This window comes from Daktulosphaira vitifoliae, unplaced genomic scaffold, assembly GCF_025091365.1.
Source record: "Daktulosphaira vitifoliae isolate Bord-2020 unplaced genomic scaffold, ASM2509136v1 Scaffold_5, whole genome shotgun sequence".
NCBI lineage: Eukaryota > Metazoa > Arthropoda > Insecta > Hemiptera > Phylloxeridae > Daktulosphaira > Daktulosphaira vitifoliae.
This window is the reverse complement of record NW_026099576.1, coordinates 9,109,871-9,132,229: the sequence shown is the minus strand read 5'-3', so window position 1 is coordinate 9,132,229 and position 22,359 is coordinate 9,109,871. Positions and strand designations below refer to the sequence as shown.

General features: G+C 27.7%; 2 protein-coding genes across 8 annotated transcripts in view; one reads left to right on the top strand and one right to left on the bottom strand.

The window, feature by feature from the left end:
• Positions 1–22,359, bottom strand: part of LOC126906793 (uncharacterized) — a 55,590-nt gene that overhangs the window by 15,030 nt on the left and 18,201 nt on the right. The window contains exon 7 of one of the 4 annotated variants that reach the window (XM_050687655.1): positions 8,023–8,121. The exons of the other annotated variants lie outside the window; for them this stretch is intronic. The gene's annotated coding sequence lies outside the window, so the exon portion shown is untranslated. Of the gene's footprint in view, positions 1–8,022; positions 8,122–22,359 lie in introns of those variants that run through there. 4 annotated transcript variants of the gene reach the window in all.
• LOC126906792 (uncharacterized) overlaps positions 9,556–22,359 on the top strand; it is a 69,290-nt gene continuing 56,486 nt past the window's right edge. For 3 of the 4 annotated variants that reach the window (XR_007704341.1, XM_050687647.1, XM_050687648.1), the window contains exons 1-2: positions 9,556–10,442; positions 11,306–11,350. Coding sequence is in view for 3 of the 4 variants with exons in the window: in XM_050687647.1 (XP_050543604.1) it covers positions 9,569–10,442; positions 11,306–11,350 (919 nt within the window). In the remaining variant the exon portion in view is untranslated. Of the gene's footprint in view, positions 10,443–11,305; positions 11,351–13,430; positions 13,488–14,700; positions 15,067–22,359 lie in introns of those variants that run through there. The other variant, XM_050687649.1, reaches the window with a different exon arrangement.

Here is a 22,359-nt window from a genome sequence, read left to right as displayed (position 1 = left end):
CGAATGATATTTTTGTGTGAAAATTTTCGATTTTATAATTTACATTTTTTACTTTAAAGTGCTATAACTTTTTAAATATGTATGGATCAATACAATTTTTTCATGAGAAGTAGTATTTATATACATCTTTCATTGGATATATTTTTTTTTTAAATTAGACTATTTCCCTATATATGGGGGGGCTTCAAATATAAAAAATGCATATAGAAAGTAGAACTTTTTCAACTTAACTTTTGAAAGTGTTCCGGAAGGTCTGACACTTTTATATATATCTTAAATTAAAGCTAATGTAATATACTTTAATTTGAAAAAAAAAAATTTGACCTCTGGACTTGTCTTCACGGCGAAAATGGCTACCGAATGCTATTTTCGTGTGAAAATTTTCGATTTTATTATTTATATTATATTTAACTTTATAATGCTATAACTTATTGAAAAGTATATGGATCCACACATTTTTTTTATGAGAAATAATATTTTTGAATAAACCCTTTTTCATTCGACATATTTTATCTTAATTGAGATATTAATAAGGAACCAGCAGATCAAGTAGCTTTTGGAATAAAACACCAATTTTTTTAAAATTAAACACTATCTAAAGATTTGCATCGAAGCGTTTATTTTTGATAGTGATTTTAATCACTGTCAGATATCATTATACTTGATCCAACTATGCAACATCCCTACTATGCCGCGACTCCACTGTGCTGGGTTTTTTTTATTTTAGCATTAAAGGAAAAAAAATAATCTGATAAAAAGATCCAAGTAACTGAAAAATATCTGAAAACTCACCTGGTTTATCTGAATCCAACCATTAAAAATTAAAGATAAAGTAAGATAGTAGATTTTTGATTAATTATTAATACAAATTTTCATAAGAAAAAAAGTCTAGAAATTACTAACTACGAGGCCAATCAGCAAAGTTTACTATCTATATTTTATAATTTTTCAGGAAAACCAATAAAAAGTATACGCTGAAAACATAAAAAACTAATTATAAACATAAATTTATTTTTCAGCATTGAAAATAAATTTTTTACCAAAACTAAAATATGTAATATTATAATATTAGGATGTTATATGATTTTAACATTTGTACATATTATGCATTTACAGGATAACCATAACAGAGTTCTCTTCTTTAAAACACAAAATAACCAGTTAACTAAAGAATTAAATCTGATTATTATATAGATTTAAAGTAACGCCTATATGTAGATTCTCATTTAAGTCCATCTAATCACATTTATATATTAATTAAAATGTACAGCTTCCAAAATCACACTAGAGATCGCTACCCTATTCTCATCTGACTATAAAAACCCATTTTTTCAAATTAAAATTAGTTTTTTCAGCAATTTCAAAATACACAAAATCTGCGACACTCTGCTCAAGATTCTTACTCTTTAAGACATTTTAGCTTCGATGCGAAGCTGAGAAGGTATTAATTTTACCATGATGTGTTTATTTATTTTTATTTATTTATTTTTTTTTTTTGTGTCTGTCACTACTTTTTCTCAGCTCTCACTGCACCGATTTCTTTTAACAATACGTCAAAAGATCACAAATTGTATCTAGTAGAAGACATTACCCTTAAAAATTTAAAAATTTTCCCTCGTTCCCCGCAAATGGGGGAAATATCCAAAAAAATTACAAATTTAAAAATCGACAAATTTTGTCATTTTTTTCACTTTTTTTTCTTAAAACTTCCATAACTTTTTCAAAAATCAACAAATCAACATAATTTTTTTTTAAACTAAAACCTTAGATATTTTCCTTTCATTTGATATAATTTTTTTGAAAATTTAACACTTAACCTGCTCATGGGGGGGGATTTAAAATTGCAACTTTTTTACAAAAACTAACTTTTTCAACTTAATTTTTGAAAATGTTCCGGAAATACTGCGTCCTTTAAACATATATCAAATTAAAGCTTATTTTATGTACTATAAAATGAAAAAAAAAAATTTGTCCCGACACTTTATCTTCTGCATGTAAACGGTTGCCGTAGTTAAAAAAACACTATTTTTGTGTTAAAATTTTCGATTTTCAATTTTTAATTTTCAACTTAAAAATGCTATAACTTTTCGAAAAATGCATGTATCAGCACAATTTTTTTTTTTCTAAATACATTATAAGTACATCTTCCATTTGACATACTTTTTATTAAAATTAGACAATTTCCCCTTATATAGGGGGGGTTCAAACTTTGAAACATTGTATAAAAAATAGAACTTTTTCAACTGAACTTTTGAAAATGTTCCGGAAATACTGCGTCCTTTAAACATATATCAAATTAAAGCTTTTTTTATGTACTATAAAATGAAAAAAAAAAATTTGTCCCGACACCTTATCTTCTATGTGCAAATGGCTGTCGAAATTATAAAAAAAATGTAATGTTTACGATAAAAATCACCTTCTATCGGAATGTTTTTTGTACTTAAAACTCCCTTAAACCCTTTTTCATTTGACTTATTTTATCTTAATTGAGATATTAATAAGGAACCAGCAGATCAAGTAGCTTTTGGAATAAAACACCAATTTTTTTAAAATTAAACACTATCTAAAGATTTGCATCGAAGCGTTTATTTTTGATAGTGATTTTAATCACTGTCAGATATCATTATACTTGATCCAACTATACCACGTCACAACTGTGCCGCGACTCCCCTGTGCTGGGTTTTTTTTTAAATTTAAATTTCAAATTTTTCCTAGAATTGAATCGATTTTTTTTTAACTTATTTAAACTGATTCCGATTTCTATTTAATCGACAAATAATTTTTTTATGTTGCCTACTCCTTCGTCTACAATTCTAAATTATATTAATTTATAAAGTAGTATTAAAAATTAGTTAATATCTGTCAAAATATTGATTGTTCATCAATTAACAGTCAACATAATAATAATAAGTCCCCTATATATAGGTCCAATAATTTGTGTTAACCTATATTAAATTAAAGATTCTGATGTGTACTACAGTATTAATAAAAAACCAGTGCGTGTTACGAGTACGCACGAATGAAGTGGTGCTATATTTTGGTGCTATACGTTCGGTTATAATGTTACTTTATGATGCAAAATTTAGTTTCACGTGACACTGCTTTCATTAACCACGACTACTTTTGATCACAACAAATGCCGTTGGTAATCATATTGACGTAACAGCCGGTAAGCTTTCATGTGCACTAACGATTGCCAATTCATTTTTAATTATTTGTTATGTTTCGCTATTTTCAGGATTTTCAATTGCGTTTGCTGCATAGTTGGACTCTGCTTGATCGGCCCGTGAACTTAAGTGTAAAAGTGTATTATTTTGCTCGCTACACTTAAAACAGCCGCAAGACAAACATCTTTTTTTAGAGCGTGTCTGTAGATAATTTCTACATAAAATGCGTACAATTACCGACAAGGCTAAAAGATTAGGGCATCGAATACCGAGTGATTTTCATGATAATTGAAACATTTTTTGTCCGTACTTGTAACCGCATAAGCATTGCTACGTAATATAGGCTTTTTGATATATTGATTATGGGTTTCTAAACTGATTGTTTTGAGACGATTCAATCGCCTCTATTATTTTAAATCGTTTTTCTAAAAATGTAATCAATTCGATTACTGTAGGAATTTCGACTTGGGCCGTTCCATTTCCCATGCACGAAGACAACTTCTATGTTACTTGGTGGTTACTAAGTACGTTAACATAGGATCTCACGACTCTGGCTCTTGATCAAACGCCTTTAATGCTTACATGTGTCCTCTTATTGAGTCTGTAAACGCTCTACCGTTAATAAGTCCAATAACTTAGTCTTTATATGGGCTTGCATTAGACTTCTTTTATTTTTGTATTTTCCGATTAATATCTGCTAAGTCACTTCATAACTTGACGCCGTCGTTTCTAAACAATTAACAGACTGTTTAGCGTCGTCTTTAAGAGCAGCCTTTAAATAAAAAAAAAATGTATGGTTGACAATCAGTATAAATTAATGCAGAAAAATATCGCGAAATGATGTGAATTGCTTATGTCGCCATAAAATATTGGGATATTTAGCGTAGCTAATCTTATGACTGGCGCTGTTACTGTTGAAAGCGCTGCTGTCGTGTTCCCTTCGACAGCGTTAGATGCGTCACTGACTACTCTATTCAATTCAGATAGCCTCTTCACCGTAATCATACAAACTTTAAAGTATGAGCCTTCAAAATCAGTTCTATAATTTTGTTACTCCTCTAAGTTTACCCCTTCAAGCTTGTCGATTTCCGACTTTACTTGGTCGTACTCGCTCCATGCTTCTTTAATTTTTTCTCGCTTAAGCCGAACTTTGATTAAGTCCAACTATTCATCCAGAACAAATATTAAGAATTTGGTCAATGTCGATTTTAATTAACCTCTCCTTATTCTCAATCGTGTAACTTCACTCTTACGGTTATCTTCAGGAATAGTTTATTTTGGTTTTTACCGATATTAAATTATTATTGTTCCGAAATAAACAAACCGATTCAGCTGTTCGTTACTAATGTATATATATATATATACGGTGTATTAACTATTAGACAGCGTCCGCGGTAATCTGAGCAAAGTACAAAATTTAATGATTGTACCACAAATATCGATGTATGTCGACACTTTATAAATATTGCGCAAGGGTTTTTATACACTTAAATTTATTTACTTCACAATGCCTACGACGAAACTCAATGTACTTCTACGAATTTTAAATTTAAATAAGTTAAAAATATATAATATATTATTATATCCTGCCTATACCAATCGCTGCTGCCACTTTGGGTAGAAATTTTCCAACTCGATTCGTCAGAATTATTTAAGAACACGCACATACAACGTTATACTCGCGCACTCTAATAGCGCACTTTCGCGTTTTCAATATACACTAGACGTTCTGGGCAAAGGACCACATGTTCAGGCGTAATTTTTTATCACTAGAAGATATTAAAATAAATTAAAAATAATGACGCTAAGTACGAAATTCATTGTACGTTTATATTACATACCCCAGCGGTGTGCTGTACAAAGGTGAACTCCTTAATAATAAAAACCGGACGACTATGTGGCCCCCGATAAAGATAATATTACACGACACTATTATGTAGGCCTAAACAAACATCATTAATTAATTTTGTAATGAATATAAAAAAAATCAAGAAAAAATGATAAAGAAACAAATAGTAAAAATAGTTTGTAAGAAAGTTATATATCCTTACAACGTGTATTTTGGAAATTTTGTAACAAATATTACAAATATGTCACTACAAAAAAGTGTCAGGAACGCTATTATTATATCATTATTAAATTTATTTGTGTCAATTATTACAAATTATTTTATGGAATTAATACATAATTTTGGTCAATGATTTATTAGCGCATTACAATATATTTATGATAACTTATACATAAATTTACATATTTTATTGATTAACATTGCATATATTTAAATGAATATGAACATTCATATATTTGATCATTTTTATTGATTAACATATAATAATAATAATAAGGTAAATTTTTCATAATTCATAAAAATAAAAACCTACTTTATTCTACATATGTTTTAATGAAAAATTGATGGACAAATTAATTAAATAATTATTTTTCGAAATAAACAACATAGTATAAAGAAATAAATAAGAATAAAAATGAAAATTAAAGGGCTGCTTGACAGTTAAAATATAATAATATACAGAATGATTTTATTGTCTTAATCCATTCAATTATTTACAGAATAAAAATAATTAAAAACATTTTTTTTGGTACCTTTACACATTATCCTTGAATTATTTATTCTGTAATACTTTTTAAGTTCATCCCTTATGCATAGTAAGAGTGTTAACTTTGTTTTTATAAATGGGAACACATATTTAAATTTAATAAAAAATTTAAGATTTTATTTTATAAATAAATGGTATATGAATTTTTAATATAACATTATTCTTTTATTAGATATAAAACTTTAAAGTTTCAAATATTTGAGTTAATATTTATAAACCCAACCTTTACTCTGTCTGCTGATGTTCATTAGAACTAAGATATTAGCGTGTATAGCTACCCAATAAGAAAATCTCACAATAAATATTTACTATTATTAAATAAATGATTAAAGTTGAGTTGGGTCTATTATAAAAATGAAATAATTTTAAAGTATTAATTTACATTTATTTCCATGATAAGAAAAAAATAAAACATTATTATTTAATGAACAAATGAAATGAAAATATAAGATTCTCTAAAACAAAATTCACTTTAAATTTATTCTAGTTCCGTTTAATTTAAAGAAATATTTCAAGTCCAAATTAAATAAAAAAATGTCTTAAAGAGTAAGAATCTTGAGCAGAGTGTCACAGATTTTGTGTATTTTGAAATTGCTGAAAAAACTGATTTTAATTTGAAAAAATGGGTCTTTATAGTCAGATGAGAGTAGGGTTGCGATCTCTAGTGTGATTTTGGAAGCTTACATTTTAATTAATAAATAAATGTGATTAAATGGACTTAAATGAGTATTTACATATAGGCGTTACTTTAAATCTGTACAATAATCAGATTTCATTCTCTAGTTAACTGGTTATTTTGTGTTTTAAATAAGAGAACCCTGTTATGGTTATCCTGTAAATGCATAATATGCACAAATGTTAAAATCATATAACATCCTAGTATTATAATATTACATATTTTAGTTATGGTAAAAAATTTATTTTCAATGCTGAAAAATAAATTTATGTTTGTAATTAGTTGTTTATGTTTTCAATATATACTTTTTAATGTTTTTCCTGAAAAATTATAAAATAAAGATAGTAAACTTTGCTGATTGGCCTCGTAGTTAGTAATTTCTAGATTTTTTTTGTTATGGAAATTAATATTAATAGTTAATAAAAAATCTACTATCTAACTTTATCTTTAATTTTTAATGGCTCAGATGAATCAGATGAGTTTTCAGAAATTTTTCAGTTACTTGGATCTTTTCATCGGTCATTTTTTGTCCTTTAATGCTAAAATAGAAAAATACTTAGATAGAAAATTGAATTGAAATTTTGGATTTTAAAAATAAAAAAAATTGTTTTCGATAAAGTNAAATAGAAAAATACTTAGATAGAAAATTGAATTGAAATTTTGGATTTTAAAAATAAAAAAAATTGTTTTCGATAAAGTGGTTATTTTCTTCGTACTTTTATCGAAATTTATAAAAAATATAATTATTTTTAGAATTATGGGGAACAGGCATTAAGTTGTGTAAATAAGTAAAAGATTGTTATGAGTAGGATTACAAATATCTAGAACTATGTTTTTGTACAATATTGATAAGAATTATTCAACCGTTTAGTTAACTTAATCACAAAAATTATAATTATTTTAATAACCTTAAATTTTCAAAATTATTAATAAATAACGATTTGTTCAAAAACTGAGACACTCTCCTACAAATAAAGAACTTTTTTAATTTTTGGATTACGTACTCTTAAGAAAAATATCAAGTTCACAATAGTCTGAATTGTAAAATCACGTAACGTAAAAAAATCGCATCCAAATATCTCAATTTATGAAATGTTTGAAAAATTAATCAGTTTCATAAATTAATACGTTATAATCTATTATTTATAGAATAAAAAATAATTCCCTGCATTATTGAATTATAATAAAATAAATATCTAAAAAAATATCTGATAATACGTAGTTATAATAAAATTAAGACAATAATTATACATTGGTAGTATAACAAATACAGACATATGTTTTGAAATGCATCTGTTGAATCCAATTATGATAGTGGTTACAAGACTGATGTTTAGTAAAAACACACTATCCGATAATATTGCATAAAATAAGAAATTGAATGCTTCTGCGTATTTGATTGATGTAGTTATAAAAAAGTTTATGAAACTATTAAATTTTGCAATGTATTTTTCATGTTGTTATGCTCATCTTGTAATTTTAAATATGTTTTGTTTCCATAATGTCACTTTCCAGGAAATTAGAAAAAGGTATTAAATTAAAATTAGGAATCGAATCATAAAAAAAATCATTATCTAATTTTTCTAGTAAGGGCATTTGATTTGATAGATTTTTATCTGTTTTTTTGGCTTGTTAAAGTTCTTACTATCAAAAAATTGATTTTCTGAAAAAGATAAACATGATAAATTATATATTTTAAGTATTTGTTATGATACAACCATAACAGCCGTACTAGTACTGACAGTGTACATTTCAGGTCAACTTGACTTGAATACAAATTATAGTCAATCTTATTTTGACCCTAAAAACTTAAGTAAGACCTTTAGTACATCAATATTTCTATAGTCACCTTAAAAAATACATGACAATGATAGATAGTCTGTCTGACTACATTATATAAAAAGTAACAAATAAAAATAATTAATATTGGGATGAAATTTTAAATACTTTTTTTTTAAATTATTTAAAAAATTCTTAAAAGTATACAATGAATGATTTAAAATTATCTACGAATACATGAAATACTAAATTTTTATCTTTTTAAACATAATTTAACATTTCAAACTAACCTAACTTCTTTTAGTAATAAAATTTAGATTATTAATAAACATTCTCAAATTTAAAGAAAGTTAAAAAACTATAGTTAAATTGATGTTGTTTACACAATAGGTATTTATTGTTTAATATAATTTTAAACTTCGGCGGATTTTCTTCATAATTTTTATTAATAAGGTAAAAATTATTTTATAGTAAGAAATTTATATTTTTATTTTTTTGTACACGAAAAAATGTTTTCTCTAAAGTTGCTTGAAATTTTTGTTTTACTACTATACTTAATTGTAGTGTTTGTTGAAGCTCCAACTACTTCTACGAAAAAAAAAGCAGCAATTATTAATAGCCTTTGCCAAAACGACGGATGGCAACATTTAACTGACTTAGAGTATGTAAAATATGGTACTAAAACATATATGTTAGATAATATTAATATAATTGTAATTTTCTTGTAATTTTAAATGTTTTGTTTCCATAATGTCACTTTTCAGGAAATTAGAAAAAGGTATTAAATTAAAATTAGGAATCGAATCATGAAAAAAATCATTATCTAATTTTTCTAGTAAGGGCATTTAATTTGATAGATTTTTATCTGTTTTTTTGGCTAGTTAAAGTTCTTACTATCAAAATATAATTTTATGAAAAATATAAACTGATGAGAAATTAAATATTTTAAGTATGTGTTATGATACAAATTGTAGTCAGTCTTATTTTGACCCTAAAATCTTAGTAAGACCTTCAGTACATCAATAGTTCTATAATCACTTTAAAAAAATTTTTTGGCTTGTTAAAGTTCTTACTATCAAAAAATTGATTTTCTGAGAAAGATAAACATGAGAAATTATATATTTTAAGTATTTGTTATGATACAACCATAACATCCGTACTAGTACTGACAGTGTACATTTCAGGTCAACTTGACTTGAATACAAATTATAGTCAATCTTATTTTGACCCTAAAAACTTAAGTAAGACCTTTAGTACATCAATATTTCTATAGTCACCTTAAAAAATACATGACAATGATAGATAGATTTTATTTTTTTGTACACGAAAAAATGTTTTCTCTAAAGTTGCTTGAAATTTTTGTTTTACTACTATACTTAATTGTAGTGTTTGTTGAAGCTCCAACTACTTCTACGAAAAAAAAAGCAGCAATTATTAATAGCCTTTGCCAAAACGACGGATGGCAACATTTAACTGACTTAGAGTATGTAAAATATGGTACTAAAACATATATGTTAGATAATATTAATATAATTGTCGATAAGAGTAAGAGCAATAAAAAAGTGCATGCCGCTGCTTTAATACTAGTTTGTACATACGCTAATGATTTAAAAAAAATATTCAATATGATTATTGATTATTGTCATGAATGTAAAAAAGTATTATATAAAAAAAAAAATCCCTATGAATGTACTATAGATTTATTGAGTATAACTAAAAAAATAACTTTATTGGCAACAGTCATGAAAGAATCGTTGATGTCTTTAGATGCGTTATATGGCACTCCTTTAAAGAACACAACAGATGATTATATATTATATTGTTATTTGTCACATTTACAAAAAATCGAAAATAGTATTATTCATGAAACTCTATCACAGGATAATCCAAAGACTTGTGAAAAAATCTTAGAAAACATTAATTATATATTTAATAAAATGAAAGAAGATATTAATATTGAAATAAAAGAAAAATCAAAAAAATGTTTCTTTAAACCTGAAATTGTTAATGAAATGTCGCAAGATTTGAAGACAGTAAATAAAATAAAAAATAACCAAAAAAAAAATTATTCTTTTGAATATTTCAATGAAAAAATAGATAACGACATTAAGAAGATTGTTATAGAAAAATGTTTCAATTTAGGCTTCTATTTTAACACAAAAATTCAGATGATTGATGTACCACTACCAAAAGAAGTTCTTGATAGTACGTTTTTTTAAATCAATGATTATACTTAAAAACATTCAAGTCTAAAAATAATCATTGAAGGGGTAATCATCTTTAAATTAGTTCAAGTTCTTTAATATTGATAATTTAATGATTTTCAACTACTTGTTCGAAGAAAAACGCTTAATATAAATCGAAATAATTACTTTTTCAACTTTTGAAAATTTAATTCTTTCTAATTTTAATTTAATATTTCGCTTTTAATTTTTTTTTTTTTAATTGGTCAAATTAATTTAGTTGGTGCTTTAATTTAATTTGTATGCAGTAGAAGGATATAAACTTTAATAGGAATTTATAATGAAAATAATAAAATATTTAATTTTTTTTTATTAAATTAAAATTGGACAAGTGAATACTGTTATTATATTTTATAGGTTAATTCTTGATATAGTACGTCATATTTAGGTAAATACTAATTTTTATATGAGTGTAAACTAAAAATAGTCTTCTAAATATCGTGTATATAAACGATAACAGTAAAATTAGTTTTTGAAGCAATATTATTGCATTTTCTAAATCAAAAATTACATTACTTCTTAAAGGATTAAAATATTTCAAATGATTATCCTGAAAATTTATTATATTTGATTTACAGCATTTTTGCTTTATCCTTTACATACAAAATGATTCGTTTATCGTAAACGACTGATAAATTTAATAAATTAAACAGATTAATTATAAAATAAAAATAATTCAATAAATATTTTTTTGATTATATTAGTTACATAAATTTCTTGATTTGTCAATTGTTAAGCACTTTTTTTGATTATCCCTTTACTATACTAATGCATATTAATTCACTTTAATAGATTATAATCTTATTATTCTTTTTTTATAATTAGATAAACAAATGAAACGATCAAATACATCATATTTAATCGAAATAGGTAATTGTCATATACGAAATATATATTGTTATCTCTAATAACATTTTTTTTATATAATATTGTAATGATGTTTTTATAACATTATTTTTTAAAATGCCATGTTCTTGGCTTTGCATTAAAGCTAAAAAATGAAAAATTTTTACAGAAATACAAAAATAAGAATGTAGCTAAAATAAGAATTATAGTTTAATTAATATATTTTTTTTTTATACATCATTTATTCCATAAAATAATTAATATATATTAAGAGGTGACTACTTGTGTCCTGGACTTGGAGTCGCCACCATATTGGTCACCAACTGTGATATATATTAGTATCAGCCAAATTATATACTATATACTTATAATGTCTGTATATATTATAATAGGCTTCACTTAGTAATATGCTTAGCCTCAGACCTGGTGCCCTGTAGATCTCACCCGATTACGGCGAGTAATCCTTCGATTACTCGAAGGGCGAGTCCCTTCGGGCTGTTTTTACAGGTAGACCACTGATTCCGTAGGAGTATGTTTTTACGCTGGGTACGTATGTGCCGTGTAAAAAAATATAATTACAAAAGCAGTTTACCAGAAAATTAGTCCCACTTGTAGATAAAACAATAATTTAAAAAAAATTAAATTTACTACAAAATACTTATGTATATTAACAATTATACTTCACAATAATCTACTTATTATAATTCCAAACAACAGATAGACAAAAGAAAATTTAATAATCATTATAAAACAATCATTTAATGTTATGTTATTAGTTATAATTACGAAATTATAAGAATGTCATTGGCAATTTTCTAGACAGTCCAATTTTAACAATTAATTTAATAGTAGACAAAACCCGAAAGCTAAAATTACTCTGAAAATTGAGAGACAAGAGAAAAATTTTGACCTACAACTTTTAGACAGTATACGTAAAGTGTCTTCCGCAACGCAACAATTCCATATATTTTGAGCGCAGCAGATAATTTTCATTATCTGGCAAGCCGGATCATACTTGTGCACTGCGGGAATGATATATATATATATATATAGGAAGTTCAGTAAATAAGGATTCGGGTTTATGTTATACTTATGGTTTAAATTAATTTACCTATTTCCATACTTACTGAACATTCTGTATATTAATATACATGACACACCGCTAATCAATAACCTTGTATTTTGAAATTAGCTAATATTGTCATAATAAAAAGAACAGCACAGATGGTATTTGGATACATCTGTACTGTTAAAAAAAATATGATTTCATTTTAAATAAATTAAAAAGGATTAGATTAACCGTAATAATAATTTACTGATTATTAAAAAAAATAATATAGCTCCATTCTAGATATGTACGTAATTACACCAGTGTCATAATACAATTAATTTAATACTAACGTATGTGTCATATAAGGAACGATTATTAACAAAACATTAAATTTATCTATACCATAAGAAATGTCAAAAGATATAGAGGTCCACATTTTAAACTATAATTTTCAATTTTTATTTTTGTAAAAATGAAATTTTATTTTTTAGTATTAATGCATAGCTAAGTATATAATAATTTTACTATGATGTGCGATGTAAATTGCAAACTATTTTATTTCTTTTCCTTTATTATAGTTGTAATGGACATATGTGTTGTATTGACGGTCAATTCATAAAAAGAACCCAATCATATCTTGTTGATTACATTATTACTCTTAAACAGTTGTTCTAAAGCCTTTCTTTATGCACAATGCATCGAAGCTTTATTTTATGATAATATCAATATTTATAGTTAAATTTGTAATGAAGAATAATACTATTCCGGATATAAGAGTTATAGGAAAGGGAAATTCAAATACCTCATTAAGATTTTTTCTTAAATGTAAACAAATTAGTTATAAAATATTTGACAGGGGATTATGTTATTAAAACATGAAAAATCTATAACTACCAAGAATCATTGTGTTGTTCTCGTGTTAATTGGGTTTTTGATTTTATTCAGTTTTATAAACAAATAAAACTATTAATTTGTAGATCAACTGTACAATTGAGTTAACAAATATATATTATACATCACGCAAATTTTAATAATTACTTATTTTTTTAATAGAAAAAAAAAAGAAAACTGAAACCGGAGTCGCAAAATTATTGGACTTTCTTAAAACAAGTAAAATTTTTCAATGGTATTATTTGTAAAAAAATGTTAAGGTGAAATATTTTCTTCTTCCTCGCCTTAATCCCAACTGCTTGGGCTCGATCACCCTTATCCTAAACTTCCACTTGACACGATCACCCACATCATCTACGCTACATCAGCCATTCTTATATCGCATTCAATAACATTCCTCCGTCTCTTTTTTGTCTTCCTCTACCTCTTATTTCTTCAACATTCATTACTATAACTGTTCTTACAGCTTCCGATTCTTCTCTTCTCATAACATGACCAAACCATCTATACTATTTTCTCTTATCTTTTCTACGATTGACGCTACACCTATATTTCCTTTTGTATTTTCGTTCCTTAACTTATTTCTGTAAGTAAAATATTTGTTGAAGATATTAAAAAAACTCATATTTTGAACTTTTGAAAGGCTGTAAAAAAAAACTCAAGTCCAAACAATGGGGAATTTTAGTATGTCATTATAAAAAACATAATTCAACTTTAAAAAAAACAAATTTGGTTGGGAATTTTTTCTACTATTCGCTAAAANAAAAAAAACAAATTTGGTTGGGAATTTTTTCTACTATTCGCTAAAATTACTCCTTCCTTGACTGGCCTATTAATAATATAATAAAGGTTCAATAATTTTTTACGTGTGGTTATAAATTAAACATATAAGTTATAAAATATATTGTTAATATGTTTAATTTTTTTTTTTTGGCAATTCGTTTAAACAAATAGCATTATAGAATAATACTATATCAAACACAACAAAACTAGATGGTAAATTTTTTGTCGATTTCATGTTAAGTGAAAATATTCTAATAGTTATCGATGAAAATAAAAAGGATTCACGAATATAACCCTTTCATTCTCTATATATTAACTATGTACTATTTTGAAACTTTGACATAAATAAAATATTTGCTTATCTAGAAGTTATATAAACTTTCATTTGAAGAAACGCAACATAAGGAATAGCAATTTTTTTTTCCTATCAGTTCCATACAATAAAAGAATTAAAGTATCGTTAATCCCACCTTTAATAACTATTACTCCAATTTAATACCTATTTTTCATAACTCCTTGAAAAATAATTATGTTTTATATAATTTTCAACAAAACTACGAAGAAAATCTTGATTTATCGAAAAAAAAAAATGTTTTATAAAAATCTAAATGTTGCTTAAATGTATTTTTAGAATATTTTATTTTTCCAGCATTAAATTCTGACAAAAATTTAAATGTTGAAAAATTAATTGACCAAAATTTAAATGTTGAAAAATCAATTGACGAAAACTCAGGTAACAATGAGTTCGATGCTACAGGATTAATTGTTGACAGTTCATTTCAGAATTTAGATTCATCAGACTCATCCGAATCGAGCCATAAAAAATTGAAGTTATAGTAAGACAGAACTTTTTTTTATAAGATTTTATATTCAAGTTTTCGTCAAAAAAAATAACTACAAATTGAGAGGAAATTCAGTAAAATTTATAATATTTAATTAAAATTTTTCTGTAAAACCAATTAAAAGTATATATTTAAGACATACAAGACTAATTTACACACATCAATTTATTTTTAATGATTGGAAAAAAAATATTATTGTACCAAAGCTTAAAAAATCAAATAATATATAATAAAAAGTTAATAAATAATGTTGTTATGTTGCATTCCTTTTTATATTTTTATTTATTTATACTTTTTACTGCGTGATTGCTTAAGAATTTTATCGCAAAATTGACATAAAAATATATATTAAAAAGTTTATTTTTAATTTTATTGACTAAGACAAATAACAAAATTAAATTATCATTATCAAAACCTTACACGAATAACATAAAAACAGTTCTATTAATAAATTATTATTTATACTAAATATATATTGAAACGAATAAATAATTTAAAGGGGTGACGTTGCGTCGCCACACAATAAATTATTTGTAAAATCGAACTAAAGTTAAGAGGAAGCTAACAGAAACAGATAACATCAATGGTTCGTAATGGACTGACCGAAGCATCAGGTTTTATTAACAGCAACAATAATAACAAAATAAATACAGTGGTGCCTTAATACAAAAATAAAATATTACTTATCGTTTCATCCGCCTCGATTTAAATTGAGCACCGTTCTTTGAAGGGTTTCAATTGTGAAGAGTGAGCTTGAATCTGGCGATTATTCTCATTTCTTAGGATGAAGGTAACTGGAGTTAACTTTTTTTTTATCACAAATGGTCCTTCGTAGGCTGGTGTTAGTTTGTTTTTTCTAGGCCAATTGAATGGTATTTTTTTAATAACTTTATCACCTATCTCCATGTCGCAGTGGGGGTGCTTTTGATCATGTTTGGCCTTTCTTTTGAACTTTTCTTTTTCTGTCTTTTCCACAGCAATTTTTCGGGCCTGTTCCACTGTTATCTCATTCCCCCTATTTGAAGTGGCTAAGCCATAAAGTAAAAAGGCTGGACTAAACCCCGTGGTATCATGGGGTGTCTTATTGTACAAATCGACTACCTCCGGTAATAATGTATTCCATTTTCTTCGAGAATTTTCCATTTGTTTTATTTTTAGTTTTTGAATTAACGTATCATTCACCTTTTCTACCATTCCGTTTGATTGTGGGTAGTATGGAGTTACGTAAGTGTGTTTAATATTATGTTTACAAAGTAACTTTTTAAAAGAGTTGCCCGTAAAATTTCGTCCGTTATCCGTAATTAATAGAAGCAGAGATGGTATAACTTTTGAAGAAATTAACTTTTCAAAGATAGTTGTGATGGTAGACGTATCGTTCTTCGCCGTTGGAAAAGCCCATACAAATCTTGTTAAATGGTCAATGATTACTTGAATATATTGGTGTTTTGTATTAGTAGCTACCGAACCCATAATAATAGTGTCGACGCTCATTACTTCAAATGGCTTTGTAGGACTTTCTGGTGCAATGTACTGCCCTATGGTCGGCTTATTCACCCTCTTAACGAGTTGACACTGTTCACAAGAGCTAACATGATCTTTAATGTCAGGTATCATTTTTGGCCACCAATAGTCCTTTATGATCAAGTTTACCGTCTTGTTTATTCCTGGATGTCCTGCGTTCTCGTGAAAATGATGAAGTAACTTTACTTTAAATGAAGAAGGTACTACTGCTTTATCTCGTCCGTTTCTTTTTATCATCAGAAGACCGTCATTGAAAATAGGTTTTCGTATAAAACTTAAATCATTATCTGCTTGGGATTGTTTCAATTCATTATCTATAGCATTCATTACCATAGGTGCTCTTGATAACGCATCTACGTGTGCTATAGCCTTTCCCGATCTATGTTCAATATAAAAGTTTTCGCCGGACAGTTTCAATGACCACCGATAGAGTTTACCTTTCGGCTCCTTAATAGAAAATAACCATCTAAGGGCACTATGATCTGTGACAAGTTTAAACCGTTGGTAGAGGTAGCAACGAAAATGCTCTATCGCCTCTTTCACTGCATAGCATTCCAGCTCTGAAGCAGTATAGTTGGATTGATTTTTATTTAACCTTTTTGAAAAATACGCAATAACTTTTTCTTCTTTTCCTTTGCCTTGACTGATAATTGCTGATATCCCTATTTTAGAGGCGTCAGTTACCAATGTGCACGGCAATTTGGGATCAAAAATTCCTAGGACTGGCGTGGTGGTTATCTTTTCTCTTAGAGATTTAAAAGCTTCTTGAGCTTGAGCAGACCAAATGAATGGTGTATCTTTTTTTGTCAAGTCCGTAAGTGGTTTGGCAATAATTGAATAGTTTTTAACGAATCTACGATAATAACCTGTAAGACCCAGGTATCGCCTCACCTCTTTCACAGACTTAGGTATAGGAAAGTGTTGTACTGCTAGTGTCTTACCCGGTGATGGTTTCACTAAATTATATCCAATAACATGACCTAAGTATTCCACTTCTGATTTAGCGAATGAACATTTTGCAAGTCTCAACTTAATGTTTTGTGCTTTCAAGCGATTGAAAACATTTGTTAAGAGCGCCATATGCTCCTCAAACGTCTTAGAGTATATAATGAAATCATCCAAGTAATTAATACAACCTTTGTACATTAGGTCTCCTAATGTGTTTTGAATAATTCTTTGGAAAGTAGGGGCGGCATTTTTTAATCCGAATGGCATTACTAGCCATTCGTAGTGGCCCTCATTTGTTACAAATCCAGTCTTTTCAACACTAGAGGGGTCTAATTCTACATGCCAATATCCCCAAGCGATATCCAGCACAGAATAATATCTAGCATTGGATAACCTGTCAATTACGTGTGTAATTATAGGTAACGGCATTTTATCATCGATAGTTATTTGGTTTAATTTGCGAAAATCAATAACCATCCTTTTTCCGCCATCCTTTTTATCAACTAAGGAAACAGGAAATGCCCAAGGACTTACACTTTGCCTAATTAGATTCTTTTCTAATAGTTCTTTTACTTGTCTGTGAATTTCATCATAGTGAGTTTGTGGTAAACGAAACGGTCTGAGCTGTATAGGGGGATGTTCGGTAGTTATGATCTTGTGTTTTGCTATGTTTATCCGACCTATATCTGTTTCGTTTTGTGAAAATACTCCTTGATATTCTGTCAATAACTGACCGAGGATTTCATTTTCTGTGCCGTTTAAGTATGTACAGTTAAAAACTTTACGTGTTTGCGGTTGCCTTTTATAAATACGACCGGTTTTAATGTCCACTTGTAATTCAAAAATCCTACCTATATCTAAACCAATTAATAGTGGTTGAATAAAATCTTTTACTACGTGTAATACACATTTGTTTATTTCTTTTCCGATTGTTAAATTTACTTGAGTGCGGCCAATACTCCTTGTTATTCCGGTTACCTGTTTGATTATGATTGGATTACACTGATCAATGACTAGGCATAACGATTGTGCTTGTTTAAGAGATATGATGCTTATCGTTGAACCTGTGTCAATGAATCCCATTATAGGTAAACCGTTAATTAGAGTATTGATATTTATTAGCTTGAATATTGGCCGCTCCGTTAGTTTAAAGTAATTTGGTCATCCCCATCATTTCCAAAATCGGTTTGTTCGATTTGCAAATTTTGATCTTTAGTGGGACAATCCTTATGCCAGTGGAAGTAATCTTTGTTATATTTTTCTTTACAATGTTTGCAAGGTGACGGTAATTTATTTTTGTTATTAAAATATTTCTTGTCTACAGTACGTGAGTGTGATGTAGCAGGTGTAGCGGTGTGAGTACTACCAGAACGGGTTTGATAACTTTTGTGCATTTTAGTATTGTCTTTCTTATCTAAAGCCTCGGCGGTAAGAGCTATTTGAAGCCACTGCTCATAATTTCTAATTTCCCGGCCATTGAAATCATGTCTCCACTTTATCGGCAGGCCGTCCGTTAATGACACTATTATCTCCGCCTGCGATAAACTGGTGCTCATTAACAAATCTATTTTTCCATCGAAATAGCTTTGGACGTTTTCATCTAATTTTAAACGCCTCTGCATTCCTACTAACAAAGTTGAATAAATTTTCGGTCCGAAACGGGTGGTTAGCTTAGATTTTACAGTCTCCCAGGAAGATATATTGGACCCAAGTATATGTTCACCATAATACTCCAATGCTTTACCTTCTAGATAATACACCAACTTAGAAGTAGTTTCCTTAGGATAAATTGTTTCGAATATTTTCAACCAAACGTTAATTTTTATTTGGTCTCCCTCACCTTTAAACTTAGCCAGTTTTGGGTGTTGGTCGCAACTCCTCGTGTCTTCTTTCGACATCTTGACCTATCTTATTTATATTTGGTACCACCAACTTTTTATATTTTTCTATTCTAGATACGGCGTGCTCTGGAACAAATTGATACTTTTTTGTAGCAGTGTTACTCGCCGCTAGCTGTATCGCCTGAGCTTTTTGCAAAATATTAGTTGCCTTATCGAAATGAGATTTCGCTTCAAAACAAATCCGCTCCGTCGTTGCTGGTGTACTTGGATCTTGAGATTTTATTGGTCTGTCTAAACCTTTTCTAAACTCTTCTCGTGCTTTTTTAAAAAGTCGACTTGCTGTTTTTTGCAAAGATTTAGCATGCGATGGGTTAGGTGTTGAATTTAGAATACTACGCACCTTGTAGTCATCCGAAATCCGTTTCCTACGCTGAGCCCGTTTAAATGATTTAGATTTTTGTGCTTCCAGATTGCTTCCTTGTAGGTGACCGACTGCGCCAAATGAAACGAATAAATAATTTAAAGGGGTGACGTTGCGTCGCCACACAATAAATTATTTGTAAAATCGAACTAAAGTTAAGAGGAAGCTAACAGAAACAGATAACATCAATGGTTCGTAATGGACTGACCGAAGCATCAGGTTTTATTAACAGCAACAATAATAACAAAATAAATACAGTGGTGCCTTAATACAAAAATAAAATATTACTTATCGTTTCAATATATATATATATGTTTATAATTAATGCAATTATATTAATTTTATTATGATGTGTTAAATTTTTTGTGTCTGTTACCACTTATTTTCAATCTCACTAGACTGATTTTAATGAATAATACGTCTAAAGATAAAAGATCGTATCTAGTCAAAGATATTACCCTCAGAATTGATAAAAATTATCTCGTTCTTCATAAATGGGGGAAATCTCCAAAAATATTTTTTTATTAATCTGAACCTTTACCTTTCTACACGGGGTATTCAAAATAATACATTTTTTAACTTAATTTTTGAAAGTGTTTCGGAAATAGTCATATTTTTATATATACCTTAAATATACAGGGTGGCCCACCACTCACTGACAACTTAAATAACTTTTGATCCAGTTAATATTTTTAGTTGATTTTTTTTTAAATAATAGTTATACGTTAGGTCTATAGCTATATCTCAATAATTAATTTTTTTACATTTTATTAAAAATATTAATTATTTTTAAATTTTAAATAAAATGTAAAAAAAAAATCTAAGATAGCTATTTTGTAGAGTAGAATTTAAGAAAAATTTTAGTAAAAAAATATCTTATTAATATTCAATAGTAAATATTCTGTAGCGTTTTGAAGTTTGTGAAATTTTGAATTTTCATGTACTATTTTACAGTATTAAACATTGAAATACGTATTGAGAAAAGGACAGAAGAAAACGCTATCTTTTCAATATACTTTCGAATGAGAGTGATAAGTAATAATTGCCTTATCTAATTTCTTATCATGGTATTTATGCCAAGTTTGTAATGTATACACACTAACATCATATGTATACACAGTAATAATGAAATAATGAAATAATTTAATACACGTCCGTCGATCGTCAATACGCACTATAAATTGACAAAAGAACTAATGTACGACGGACCTAGTCGCGTAGATAATTATAAATTTTCTTATCAGAATTCAATATTACATGTATTATAGTACACGAATCGGCGAATTATCGCATTCCATTTGACAAAGTCTTTTCAAAATATAAATATTCGTTTAAAATGTTTAAATTGTTTCAAATAACAAATAGCTTTTAATATGATCAAATTCTTATGGTGTAACGAACGGAACCCTCGAAAAAACATTGCGGAGCACCAAGTTGGGAACCGCTGATTTATCGGAAAGTCATTTAGCTGATTATGAGTTGGAAAAACGCGCATTGGATCGCGTAAAAGTGAACGATAGTTCGTTTGGAGAAAAAACTGTTGCGTATTTTATAACAAATACCATGAAAGCTAAAAGAAAAATTGGAATGGGCTTTGGTGGTGTACTACGAGTTAGACGTAAAGCTATGCGTAATTCAAAGGATATTAACACTGCGGCAAACTTATCATTAGCGGCCGCTCGTATTGCCATAAAAAGAAAACAAAATTTAAAACATATTCTAATTTTTGCTGGACTTTCAGCTTTAGGATCGTTGGCTGGTGGAGTATCGAGTTTGCAGTCAGCTGTTAATAAAGTTTTTAAAATAACAATGCTCAAATAGCTGACTCTTACGCTACATGGAACAACGTCGGAAGTCACATCAAGTATTTTTCTACCTATAGAATTTACTGGAGCACCAGATGTTGCGTTGTTAGGATTTTACAGATGTAATTCAATACTAAAAACCCAGCACGGGGGGGTCGCGGCACAGTGGTGACGTGGCATAGTTGGATCAAGTATAATGATATCTGACAGTGATTAAAATCACTATCAAAAATAAACGCTTCGATGCAAATCTTTAGATAGTGTTTAATTTTAAAAAAATTGGTGTTTTATTCCAAAAGCTACTTGATCTGCTGGTTCCTTATTAATATCTCGATTAAGATAAAGTATGTCGAATGAAAAAAGGTTTATTAAAAAATATTATTTCTCATAAAAAAATTGTGTGGATCCATAAACTTTTCAATAAGTTATAGCATTATAAAGTTAAATATAATATAAATAATAAAATCGAAAATTTTCACACAAAAATAGCATTCGGTAGCCATTTTCACCATGAAGACAAGTCCAGAGGTCAAATTTTTTTTTTCAAATTAAAGTATATTACATTAGCTTTAATTCAAGATATATATAAAAGTGTCAGACCTTCCGGAATATTTTCAAAAGTTAAGTTGAAAAAGTAAATTGTTTGTGAAAAAGTTATCATTTTAAATCCCCCCCTGTGGGCAGAAAAAAGGTTAAATTTACAAAAAAAATATAGCAAATGATAGGTAAAGATATCAAGCATATATAAAAAAAAAATTATATTGATATGTTCATTTTTGAAAAAGTTACGGCAGTTTTTAGTAAAAAAAATTGAAAAAATTTCGAAAATTAGCGATTTTTAAATTTGTAATTTTTTTGGAGGTTTCCCCCATTTACGGGGAACGAGGGAAATTTTTTCAATTTTGAAGGGTAATGTCTTCGACTAGATAC